General features: G+C 55.5%; 2 protein-coding genes across 6 annotated transcripts in view; one reads left to right on the top strand and one right to left on the bottom strand.

The window, feature by feature from the left end:
• Positions 1-1,077: 1,077 nt before the first annotated feature.
• On the bottom strand, positions 1,078-10,801 carry ACTR1B (actin related protein 1B). Of its 2 annotated transcripts, XM_065929758.1 has the most exons (11): positions 10,526-10,801; positions 7,929-7,993; positions 6,746-6,821; positions 5,668-5,793; positions 5,035-5,159; positions 4,606-4,822; positions 4,398-4,490; positions 4,144-4,318; positions 2,637-2,698; positions 2,365-2,405; positions 1,078-2,165 (listed from the first exon to the last, which is right to left on the bottom strand). In XM_065929758.1, the coding sequence occupies exons 1-11, from the start codon at positions 10,571-10,573 to the stop codon at positions 2,063-2,065; spliced, it is 1,131 nt and encodes a 376-aa protein (XP_065785830.1). In that variant the 5' UTR covers positions 10,574-10,801; the 3' UTR covers positions 1,078-2,062. The 2 variants fall into 2 exon arrangements, with proteins under 2 accessions (XP_065785830.1, XP_065785832.1); XM_065929760.1 differs by lacking the exon at positions 5,668-5,793.
• C3H2orf92 (chromosome 3 C2orf92 homolog) overlaps positions 9,647-12,161 on the top strand; it is a 56,370-nt gene continuing 53,855 nt past the window's right edge. Inside the window, exons 1-2 of one of the 4 annotated variants that reach the window (XM_065929764.1) lie at positions 9,647-9,883; positions 11,207-11,608. Coding sequence is in view for 3 of the 4 variants with exons in the window: in XM_065929761.1 (XP_065785833.1) it covers positions 11,279-11,459 (181 nt within the window). In the remaining variant the exon portion in view is untranslated. Of the gene's footprint in view, positions 9,884-10,970; positions 11,609-12,161 lie in introns of those variants that run through there. The other 3 variants (XM_065929762.1, XM_065929763.1, XM_065929761.1) reach the window with 3 other exon arrangements.

Here is a 12,161-nt window from a genome sequence, read left to right as displayed (position 1 = left end):
AGGTCTGCAATTTCTCCAAGGAGCACTGACTCCTACCTTTGAAGAATTGTATTTAGAAACCAAGATCTAGGTATTTTATGTGCTTACTCCTACTGGGGTGTTGCTGCCTTCCACATACAGCTATAACCATGCACCCCCAGCTGATTGCCCATCACCCAAGACACAGCTGAAAGCCCTCTCAAGAGCCCCTACATGCTCGCTCCAACTTACCCCTTTGGTTTACCTCACATCATAGCCAAAGACCACTCACCCTGACCTGCTGCTTTGGCATTACTCTGGTCCATGTCTTTTTTTCTAGCCCCATGGGTCCCAGGCGTCTGATTGAACTCTTATCTCTCCCAGGAACATGCCCTATTTACCTGGCTAACCCCTCCTGGACAAAAGCAAGTCAGCCTGCCCCACCTCCTGGCTTAGACATAGCAATTCTGTACTGAAACAGTCTGTTTACCTTTCTCCCCTGATATGTAAGTTTTGGGTAGCAAAGATATGTCTTGTTTACTGTTGGCTCCAAACACATAACACTTCCTGGACTTACTGTATGTGTTCAAGATTTGATGGAGGAGGGAGAGGGTAGTCCCTTCAAACTCACTTCTCATGGCTCCCTCTTCCTCCATAGCCTTTCCTCTCCATGCCACTGAGCTTCCTCCTTCAGAACCCAGCTCGATACAGCCTTCTACATCTCTCCCATCACCCGCCCTTCTTGTCTGAACTTGGAACTTGCATCAGTATTGGTGTGGATTCATCGGAGCCAGGCTGCAGAGGTGCTCCAAACAGAACAGGTGAGAACATGGGCCCACCAAACCCCATCTGCTACAAGGACCCATCTGGGAATAAGGGGGAGGAGGGCAGCCTGTCACCTGCTTCTCCTGGTGAACCGCAGCAGATGTGTAAAGAGCCTGGGGAATTGTGCCACCAGGTTGAGAGCCCAACCTCCGGGGCCTCCCGTGCCGCGTTGCCCCACCAACCGCTCTGACCGCAGGCTTCTGAGCTGCCACCAGAGCCCCGCTGCTTTGGTCCCCAGGGGTGTGTGAGCAATCAGCACAAAGAAACACATGAAAACAGAGCCATGCGCTGGGCCTTTTTCATAATTATTACTATAATGACTTACAAAAAATGTTTTTTTCAGGCAACTGTGTTAAGTTATTGTACGTATGTGGGAGAGGGAGATGGGGGTCCTGGCCATAGGGTAAATGAAGACCTCTTTCATGGGAGAAGTGGGAGGAGGAAATGTGCCTCCCGTCTCCCCCACTAGGTCTGACTCCTGATTAAGTGGCTTCCCCTCAACAAATGAAGACCATTAACCCTTCCCGTCCCAGGTTCTGGGGTAAAGGAGAGGGAGCAGCAGGTCCATGAAGCGCTTTGACGAGGAGAACGCACAACCCGCTGTGGCTGCCCAAACCCCGTGCATCCCGTCCTGGTTCCACAGGGTTGGGCCCTGGCCCAGACCCCGTCACTGGGGACGGAAGACTGCCCAGAACTCAGTCTACACCAAAGCACCCATCTGGGAAGACGAGAGGACAGAGCGTGAGGGGGTCAGGGACGCCACGGTGTGGCCTTCTGGGTTGCCCTGCTGGGTGAGGACAAGGATGCGGCACAAGCAGCGGTGACACCCAGAGGGAACTGCCGGTACCCCCCCCAACTCCCCAGGGCTAGTCACCCAGGCATCCAGGCACTCTCGGAGGGCTTCTGTCAGAGGCAATGGGGGCGTTCCGGTGTCTGGCCTTGGAGCTTGGGGAAGCTGAGAACCACGGGCCTAACTGGCTCTGTCAAGGGGGACACCCAGAACCACCCAAAGCTGAGCCCCTCAATTCCTATCTTCCAGCTCCAGCCTCCCATCCATGCAGCTAACTGTGACTATGTGTGTGTGTGTGTGTGTGTATGTGTGCACACATGTAAACATGTGTGTAGGGGAGGCTTCAGGGAAGCGCTGTTGCACCACTTGCCCAGGGTTCAGGGCATGCAGGGGGTCCAGGCCTCGTCTGTGAACCCAACCACAAAGGGTTAAGGACTCTGGTTCCCCCTTCCTCCCTTCCTCCCAGAGCTATGCCTTCCTCCTTGGGCACTAGAAGGTTTTTCGATGAATAGCCCGGGAGCCGTCCTCTTCATATTCCTTTTTGGATACCCACATCTTCTTAAAAGTGTCCAGTGAGGCCAGGATAGAGCCCCTGTGAGGAGGGAGGGAGAGCATTCTTGGGGACCTGAGGGCTGAGCCAGCCAGCCACCCGCCCTGGATGCCCCAGGACTCCCCTTCTCTAACCTGCGGGGGACATCCACCCACCTCCACCTGGCCTGGACCAGCCTGGGAAGAACTGTGCAGAGCACAGTGGCCTCCTCCCAGAGCCCTGGCTCTGGGCCCCGCCTTACCCGATCCACGTGGAGTACAGCCGTTCCTGAGGGGCCGAGATCTGGAGGGAACAAGCACAGTGTAACCGCCCTGACCCCCCAGCACCCCCATCCCAGTCTTGGGGGCATTTCCCCCAGTGCCTGCGGCCAGGCCTCAGCTGGGAGCAGGCAGAGCAGCAGGGCTGGGCTGGGTGTGAAGTCAGAGGACATCTGAAGGTGCTTCTTGCCCTTCCCTCCCCAGGTCAAGGTTGCCCAGCACCCCTATGCCCTACAGGGACTCCCCACAACCTCACCTTGATTTTGACATCCTTTGGGGCAAGCTTCTTCACTTCACTTAGTAATCGATCGCCAAAGCCTGTGAACACAAGGCTGGCTAAACCCAGGGTCCACATTTGACCCCTCATCACTAGCTCCCTCACATCCAACTTCTGGTGCCTCAGCCCCAGCCACTTTTATTTTTTAAGCTACTATTTTATTTTTTGGCCATGCCATGCAGCATGTGGGATCTTAGTTCTTCGAACAGGGATCAAACCCATGCCCCTGTAGTGGAAGTGTGCAGTCTTAACCACTGGACTGCCAGGGAAGTCCTTGTTTTAGTCATTCTTGCTAGGAGTGAGGGTGGAGAGAACCACACCAAAGGCAGAAGAGATCCAGCAGTGTGCTTGCAGGTGGGCCTGCTTCCCTCTTCAGGAAGGAAGGAAGGCAGCAGGAGATGGAACTCCAAGTCACCCACCTCTGCCTGACCCCTAATCTCTCTCCCTTGACACTCCAGAGCCAAAACCACCAGAAGCAGGCAAAGGCAAATGATGAGCCAGGAAACAAGCAGTCACTTTCATCCAGTAGACAGGCAAATGTCTCGCACAGTGTTGGGATGGCGCTGGGGGACTCTGCCATAACTGGGGGAGCCTCTCAGGAGGGGAACTTGTGATATCTACCAGGTATCAAATGCACACATGTGTACCCTCTGACTCAGCAATTCCACCCCTAGGATTTATCTTTCAGGTATCTTCCCATGATGTGAAATGATAGTACACGCAATCACCCAGTGGAACAGTTTTGTGATGAGAAAGAATTTCACCACTTCCAAGGCCATCGGCAGGTTTTTTCCACCACCTCCAAGGCCATCAGCAGGTTAATGGTTCAATGGCACATCCAGCCCTCATGGCCAGATAAAGAGAACCTACACAAACATCCGCCGTCTGTGGAGCAAAACCAACAACACAGGGCATGGAGCTGGAGAGTATGCTCGTGTTCCTGCTCTTTGTGCTCCTGCTCTGTTGCTAAGTCAGGTCTGACTCTTCACAACCCCATGGACTGTAGCCCACCAGGCTCCTCTGTCCATGGAATTCTTCAGGCTAGAATACTAGAGTGGGTTGCCATTTCCTTCTCCAAGGGATCTTCCTGAGCCATGGATTGAACCCACATCTCCTGCATAGGCAAGCTGATTTTTTACTACTGAGCCATCTGGGAAGTCCAGAGAGTACTCCAGGGCTGAGTAAAAAGGATGCTTTATCTAGGCACAGATGTTACCTAAGCAACTAACAATAACTGTGGCGAGGAACTGGGTGACCAGGACAATAGAAGACAGACTTCATTGAATACATTTTAGACCTCATTAAACTTACCATCTATTTGTAAACAAAATTTAACTTCAAATTCTTAAAAAAAAAAAAACCTCACTGAACACCCAAAAAAACCCACAGAAAATGGGCCATGTCCCAGGCTTTCAGGAATTGGGGTGCAGTCTGAGGGCCCCGCTACCTGTGGCCTCCAAGCCATACCATCCCGACAACTAGGTACCTTTGAAAAGCGTGGAGCCACCAGAAAGCATGATGTTGGCGAACAGCGTGCGACGCAGATCCATGTCAGACTTGTGGATGGCGAAGACCAGCACCTCATGGAGTCCCTCACTCTCATCCCCTATCAGGTCTGGCTGGAACAGCAGCTCAGGGGCCCGGAACCGCGCTGGTCCCACCTTCGGAACACAAGATGAAGTTGGTCCCGCCTCCTCCAGTCCCGGCATCACCACCCTCCCCCGCCCGGCCTGAACTTACGTTGAGCGTGCTGCCGTCTGGCAGGGTGTACTGCACCTTCTCTGTCTCCAGGGCCTCATCCTTCTGTGGGTTGATGGACAGGTAGCAGGCCCGCTGCAGTGGGCAGAAACAGGGCCCTCAGGAGGTGGCCACCGGGACTCGCACGCCCAGGGCTCAACCTCATGCTGGGTCCGACCACCCGCTTCCCCCACTCTCTGCCCCACGTCACCTCTTTGATGGTCCGGACGACCTCAAACTCAGCCGAGGTGTGAAAGTCCGCCCCCTCCTTGCGCAGCAGCAGCCGGAGGTAGCGTGAGACGTCGCGGCCGGCGATGTCCACCCGCATGATGGAGTGCGGCATAGCGAAGCCCTCATAGACTGGGACGGCGTGCGTGACCCCGTCCCCCGAGTCCAAAACCACTCCCGTCGTGCGTCCTGTGGCGTACCTGTCACCAGGTCAGCATCCCTTCACCTCAGCCACTGAGGCACTGGGACCTCGGCACCCCTGGAAGGGACCCCGGGGCATGTGCATTATCTGGTCTAAGAAAGGGACCCATGGGCCCCCCCATAGGGATGGTCATCAGGAGGCTGTTTGTACAGGGAAGTCGGGCTGCTGTGGCGCCTGAGACGCAGGGACCAGGGCCGAGAGAGCACTCACAGGCTGAGCACGGCCTGCATGGAGATGAACAGGGCCGGCACGTTGAAGGTCTCGAAGAACACCTCCGCCGCCTTCTCCCGGTTCTTACTCGGGTTGAGCGGCGCTTCCGTAAGAAGAACAGGATGCTGCAGGCGACGGCAGGGTTGTGGGCTGGTGCAAAGGCAACCTGCAGGCCCCGCCGGGATCTTTCCAGAGAGCCACCTACCCCCGGAGCACACGAACCTGCCGCCTCCCATCCCTCCCGAGGGCGCTGGCATGTCATCTGCCAGCAGTGAGTCTTCCAAAGACCCAGCGCCCCCTGAATATTCTACTTGGCAGCCGCTAGCTATGCAGACCCACACCCACACAATGCAGGGCGGCAGGGACCCACACCCACACAGTGTGGGGAGGCAGGGGTGGCAGGGACCCCCACCCACACAATGCGGGGTGGAGGGGAGGCAGGGACCCTCACCAACACAATGTGGGGCAGAGGGGAGGGCGGGGACCCACACCCACACAATGCCGGGCGGAGGGGAGGCAGGGTCCCCCACCCACACAATGCCGGGCGGCAGGGGCTGCAGGCCAGAGAAGGTGTGGAGGCCTGACACAGACGCCGCAGGCAGGCGGGGCAGGGGGAGGGCACCGCGGCCCCACCTCCTCGGAGAAGGTTTGCAGCTGGTCCTTGGAGTAGACATACTGCCAGATGCGCTCCATGTCGTTCCAGTCCCTCACCACGCCGTGCTCCATAGGGTAGCGGATGGCCAGCAGCCCCCGGTGCTCCTGCAGACCGGGAGGCTGGAGGTGGCAGCAGACACTCACCCAGCAGCTGTTCTCTGCCCTCCGGGGGCCACCCCTTCATCTGCTCACCGGGGGTCCCTGTGCCCCTTAGATCCTTAACCCAGCATGGGTTCATCTGTCCAATTGTTTCCCTGGCTCTGAGAGTCCAGCCTGTTTCGAAGACCCGGACCACAGGGGGTGGTGGTATGCTCCCCCGAACCCCACAGTTCCCCCATTCCTTCCCCCACGGCCCGTGTCCTCTACACTCACTACTAGCACATCCTTCCCTTCCAGCCTTACAACACGGCCTGACCTCCAGCTCCACCACCACTTCAGTCCCCATTCCCATCAGCACCGGGAGCCTCTGTGGAGGCCAATCCTGCTACAGCCCGTCCTATGTGGCCCCCTCCTGCGGTCACGTGCTGCCACCTCTCCTCACAGCTCTTCAGCCAGCACAGGTGTCTCTTGCAGAGACCTGCCCTTCAACTCCCCCCCCAACGTGGTCCTTCTGTTCAGCACCATTTGGCCTCTCACCCATGCCTACAGCTCCTGTTGACCCCATTTTTTGGGTCCTCAGCACCCCTTCCTGTCTTCCCCAGGTGCCTAAACTGCACTTGCTCATTAGTCCCTGCCAGCCCCCCAATCCCCCAGCTGGAGCACAGAGCTGGCCTTCTCACTTGATCAGTTATCAGTCCAGTGACTCAGACTTTAAAGTTACTTTTTTACTGGTTCTTTCCTCTGTGGCTTCTAAAGGAAGGGGCACGAAGTGGTCTTACTGTGTCGCCTTACACAGGAACCCTGGGCCAGCTCACAGAGCAAATGGACCATAGTGCTTATGGCACCCAGCAGATGGTCCCAGAGAGGGCCCTCTCTGGAGGTTCAGCTCTGACCGCCAGTCAAGGCTCCTGGGACAGAAGACGTCAACCCAGGCACAGACAGGCACCACAGATGTTACCTCTGCTTTTGGTCCGATAAAGAGGTCTCCTTCCAGGGCTCCAGCCATCACCCGCATGTGCTTGGGGCGCCCGACACTGCAGGGACAGGAAAAGTCAGGGAGATGGGCAGGGGACATAGCTGAGCCTAGTCCAGGAAAACCAAAGTCTGACTCCAATAGTCAGAACCGAGGCCTACGGGCCACAGGACCACAGAGCAGGCCTTGGAAGGACAGAAGACTCAGGGTCAGAAGAAAAGGGGTTCCCACCATTTCCCACCAGCCCTCCCAGAGAGGGCCAAGAGGTCTAGAATGTTAGCCCTGGCAGAGGGTCTCAGCCCTCACTGTGGATTTCACAGGGGCAGAACAAGGTGGGGTGGCCCCAGGAAGCAGGACCATGGCTCCTTCGTACACCCCTCTCTTGAGTCAGTCCCGTCCTTCTCCCTGCCAGGGCTTCTGGTTGGCAGAGTGGACAAGCTGCCATTCCAAAATCTGACCCAGTTTCCCTGCACGTCAAGAGGAACCTTTAATTACACTCCAGGTGAGTTCAGAAAGGATAGCTGAGGCCTGGATGCCCCATGCAGGCTCTGTCTTGACATGGCCAGTTACTTCGGGGGCCTGAGGACTCCCCTACCCTGGCTTCAGCCACTAAGCTTTAAGGCCTACAGGATTTGAGATGAAACACCATCAAGGGAAAACTTCCCAACGGGCTTGAGTGGCTGGTGGAATGCTCCCAACTTTCCCTGGGTTTCACTCCCCTCTCTCCTCTGCCACCACTGGCATCATTCTGGGAAGGATTCCCCCTGACTGCACAATGTATCTTCTAGAGTCTGAAAATGAATGAACCCTGGAGAGAACACTTCCTGGGAGGAAGGAGTGGCAGTAACTCCCCAATCTTTCTCCCCTGAGTTTGGATCTCGCTTGTATCCTTGCTGCTGCTACCATGCCCTGTCCCCAGGGGGATGCTGGTGGTAGCTCCTCCTTTCTGGCTCCAGGAGGGACCAAAACCAGACTCCAGAGGGGTGGGGGAAGCCCAGAGCACCTGTCTTCTCCTCCCATAGCCCTTCACAACACCAGCTTCACAGATCTGGTGTTTTCCCCTACAGGCAGGGGCAAGAGTTAGCCTCAAAGAAGGTTGTGACACAGAACCCATGTTCTTCCCAGAAGCAAACCAAAGGGTTAGGAATACTGCCTGAGCAACACTTACTAGTTTGGAAAACAGTATTTGGGAATCTGGTCTCCTGCAAAGCCAGCCTTGATCACCCCAGAACCCTGCAAAGAAAAACAGCAGTCAGATTCCAGCATTCATCTTCAGGTGAAGGTGGTGCCCTGCTGTGGAGAGGCCTACCCCCCACAGTAGCCTGGGAAGGAAGCCTGAGGTCCTGCCAAGAGGGCAAGGCCATTTACACATACACCAGTGGTTCAAAACTAGGGGCAACTTTGCATCTCGTCCCCATAATTTGAGGGCTTCCTAGGTGGCTCGGTGGTAAAGAATCTGTCTGCCAGTGCAGGAGATGTGGGGTCAGTCCCTGTGTTGGGAAGATACCCTGGAGAAGGAGATGGCAACCCACTCCAGTATTCTTGCCCGGGAAATCCCATGGACAGAGGAGCCTGGTGGGCTGCAGCCCATGGGGCCGTAAAGATTCAGACACAACTTAGCAATGGAGAATGCACGCAGCCCCAAATCTGACAATGTCTGAAGACTGGGGGCAGAGGCTGTTATTGGCATCTAGTGGGTAGAGGCTAAGGATGCTGCTCAACAGCCTACAGAGCACAGGGCGGCCCCTCATCATCAAGAATTATCCAAGCCAGAATGTCACCAGTGTATACCCTCCTAGGCACACTCGTGGGGCAGCTCCAGGCAGGAGGACTCCTTAGCAGCACAAGTGACTCCCAAAGCCCAGCTGGAAACAACCCTTAAGGTTTTTCAACATGCTTGAAAAAGCATGGCCCACTCCCCTCAGAAGCCATGGACCACATACAGGACTGGCTGGGGAAGATTACTGGGTGCATTGGGATCAACTAGCACCCTTCCTCAAGTGGCTTCCCCAGAGATAACAGGAGAACTTAGTCCGTTCCAGCATGGAAGCTGGATGAAGACTTTTAAAGGGATCCTGGTATCTAGAAACCTCCCACCCACAGCAGGAATCAGCATCTCAACCTCTCTCCCCACCACCCATCACCACCCTTGGGGCCTGTAGAGCAGAAATAAACATCCCCTAGAGTTTGGGGGAGAATGGATACATGTGTACATATCGCTGAGTCCCTTCGCTGCTCACCTGAAACTATCAGAACATTGTTTTTTAATTGGCTATTCTCCAATACAAAATGGGCTTCTTGTATGGTGCTCATGGTAAAGAACCCGCCTGCCAAAGCAGGAGACAGAAGAGATGTGGGATCGATCCCTGGGTCAGGAAGAGCCCCTGGAGGAGGGCATGGCAACTCACTCCAGTATTCTTGCCTGGAGAATCCCATGGACAGAGGGACCTGGTGGGTTATAGCCCATAGGGTTGCAAAGAGTCAGAAATGACTGAGTGATTGAGCATACAGGCAATACAAAATAAAAAGTTTTTTAAAAAGAGAAAGATACATCCCAAAGTTACAGAGTAGGGGGCTGGAAGCCCAGTGGGACCAAGCAGGTTGCTCTCGAAACTCATAAACTTGCTCATTAGCCTGCCAAGAAAGGAAGTGGCTGATCCTTCCTGAAGCCTGATGGAGAGCATCCCCAAGTCCAGCTTCAGCAGTCTTATTAAACACCCCCTGCTGTGACTCAGGGCCCTCACATGGTTACTCCAAAACAGACAGCCATTCAGAGATTACATGGGGGTCATGTGCAAGGGAGACAGATCCCAGAAAGAGCAGTGAGTCATTATTAAAAACTCCAAGGCCCACAGTTCAGAGGTAGACACTCAGCTAGGGGCAGATCCACTGATCTGTGCCCTTCACCTTCTTCCTATAGACCAGAAAGCATGCTGAGCTGAGCTCCGGTGCTGAAGGACAAGACCACCATGGAGCCAGGCAACTTTCTACTGAGGTTTCCAACCAACACCCCCAAACAGCTTACAGGTCCTGGGAAGAGTGGTCCTGAATTCTCTCCACTGCCCTCCCAGCTGTGGAACGTCCGCTTGGCTCAGGCAACACTTAAGGAAAGGGTCAAAGCAGGTGAGTGCCCAGCCAGGCAGCGGCGGGTATGTGGTTGGCAAAACTTAACGTGCATTTTCCCCAGTCCCAGGAAAAGGGCATAGTGGGGCCTGCCTACCCTGGACGTGCTGCCTGGGGGTGCAGCACTTGGGAAGAGCTGTTGTAGAGGCCCGCAGGTCGAGCGTCCCCAAAAGATGGGGCCAGCAGTGTGCAAAGGGGCAAATACTGTTTTTCCTCCAGTAGGAGGGCAGCCAAAGCCTCAGGAGAGGAAAACGGGCTGGGGTCGAAACCCATCCAGTGAGCCTACTCTCCACCGAGAAGGGTCCGGGGTGAGTCCCCGGGCCTGGCACATGGGTGCATCGGTCGGTTGCCCAGCTGTACCCCGGCTCTCCAGATGCTGATCAAGGGCTGCCAGACATATGGGACCCCTTCCTCTCCCGACCTCCCCGCCAGCTCAGGGAGTGCTGGGGCTGGGGTTCTGCCACGCTTGCACGGGTCTGGTCCCGCGGCCCGGGATACAGGGCCAAGTGGGGACAGCCCGCAGGAGTGGCGGGCCGGCAACGAGTCGAGGACCAGCCAAGATCGGAGGGGGTTCCTGCGGAACTCGCCGCGTCCACCCCCGGGGGCGGGGCGCCCGCCCTCCCCCCGGTTGCCAAGTCTCACGTTGTCGATGACCACGGGCTGGTTGGCGATGATATCGTAGGACTCCATGGCGGGGCCGGGCCGGCCCTGCCCAGCAGACGGGCTGCAGTAGTAACCAACGGCTGGCAGGCAGGCAGGCGGGCGGACCGGGACCACCTCGGCTCCAGACGCGCTGCTGCGCCCCTCCCACCCCGAGCACGCAGCCTACGCGAGTCCAGCGGAGGCTTTCAAGAGGGCGGGCCCCGCGGCCAGTCACCGCTCCCACCTAGGCAGATTGACGCCGGGCGCCGGGGGCCCGCGGGGGTAAAGGGGCGGGGCCGTCGGGTGCTGGCCAGCCAATGGAGGCCGCCGGGAAGAACTGCCCGGGCGCCTCCAAGGTAGGCTGCAGCGCGTGTGTGTGACGTCATCGCTCCGCGCTTAAAGAGGGCGCGGTTGGAGCCCGGCGGGCTGGTAGTTCGCTTGTCCAGGACTCCCGTTTTCCTCAGCGATCAGTCCCCAAGGAGGCCGGCGGTGGATATTTCACACAAAGCATTTCTTTATTGAGCACTGAGGAAGATCCTTTACCTTATAAGAATGATAATTTCGTGATAACGGTAGCTGAAGTGAACCAGTTTAGTGCTTGCGCAGCACTTCTACCCATTTTACATAGATGATGATATTACACCGTTGCAATTACTCAGGTATTATTTCCCGATTTTACAGATACGGGAACCGACGAGCCTCAACGCGTGTGTACCTTGCCAAACAGTTATCTTGTTGTTGGCAGCAGCTGGCATGAGCACGCGGGGAGCCTCCAACGGCTCAGGGGTCCACAGGGCAAGAAGATACCCAGTCCTGAATTCATTGACCAGACTGAGCCATAGTTATTTGTCGCTCTACAGAACTTTCCCACTAGACTGTGAGGTTAAATTTGGTCAAGTTGAAGCACAACATCATACAGGAAAGTGCAGAAATCGTAAGTGTACATTTCAATGAATTATTAACTTGTGAACACAGCTTAAAAAGCAGCACGAGCAGCGCTCCAGAAGCCTCCCACCCCTCTTGCTCACTGCCCTCTTCTTCCTCGAAAGGGACTACTGTCCTCCAGTCTACAGGTCACCACAGGTTAGTTTAGCCTATTTTGGAGTTGTATGCAAATAGAATCTTAGGTATGTGTTCATTTGTATCTGGTGTCTATGCGTTCATAAAATGGGTCAGCATGCAACTGTTTAAAATAATGAAGGAGTTCTATATAATCTGATATGAAATACATCAGGACATATGGCTAAGTCAAAGCAAAGAAAGACAGTCACAGTGTCCAGAATGTTTATGTGTGAATGGCTCTGAAGAATGTCTGAGGAACCTTTAAGACTTTTTAATGTGGGGAAGGGGGACCACTGGTAAAGGTGGGGGAATGAAGAGCAAATTCTTTGTACAATGTAAACTTTTATTTTAACTTTTTAATGTGTTCATGTATTTGTACGTGGGTACTGAGTTGCTCAGTTGTGTCCAGCTATTCTGTGGCCCCATGGACTGTAGCCAGCCAGGCCTCTCTGTCCATGGAATTTCCCAGGCAAGAGTACTGGAGTGGATTGCCATTCCCTTCTCCAGGGGATCTTCCTGACTCAGGGATTGAACCCTCAGGAGAAGACCCTCTTGCGTCTTCTGCATTGGCAGG

The sequence above is a fragment of the Muntiacus reevesi genome, chromosome 3 (genome assembly GCF_963930625.1).
Source record: "Muntiacus reevesi chromosome 3, mMunRee1.1, whole genome shotgun sequence".
Taxonomy (NCBI): Eukaryota; Metazoa; Chordata; class Mammalia; order Artiodactyla; family Cervidae; genus Muntiacus; species Muntiacus reevesi.
The sequence above is the reverse complement of the archived record's forward strand: the minus strand, read 5'-3'. Positions and strand labels throughout refer to the sequence as shown.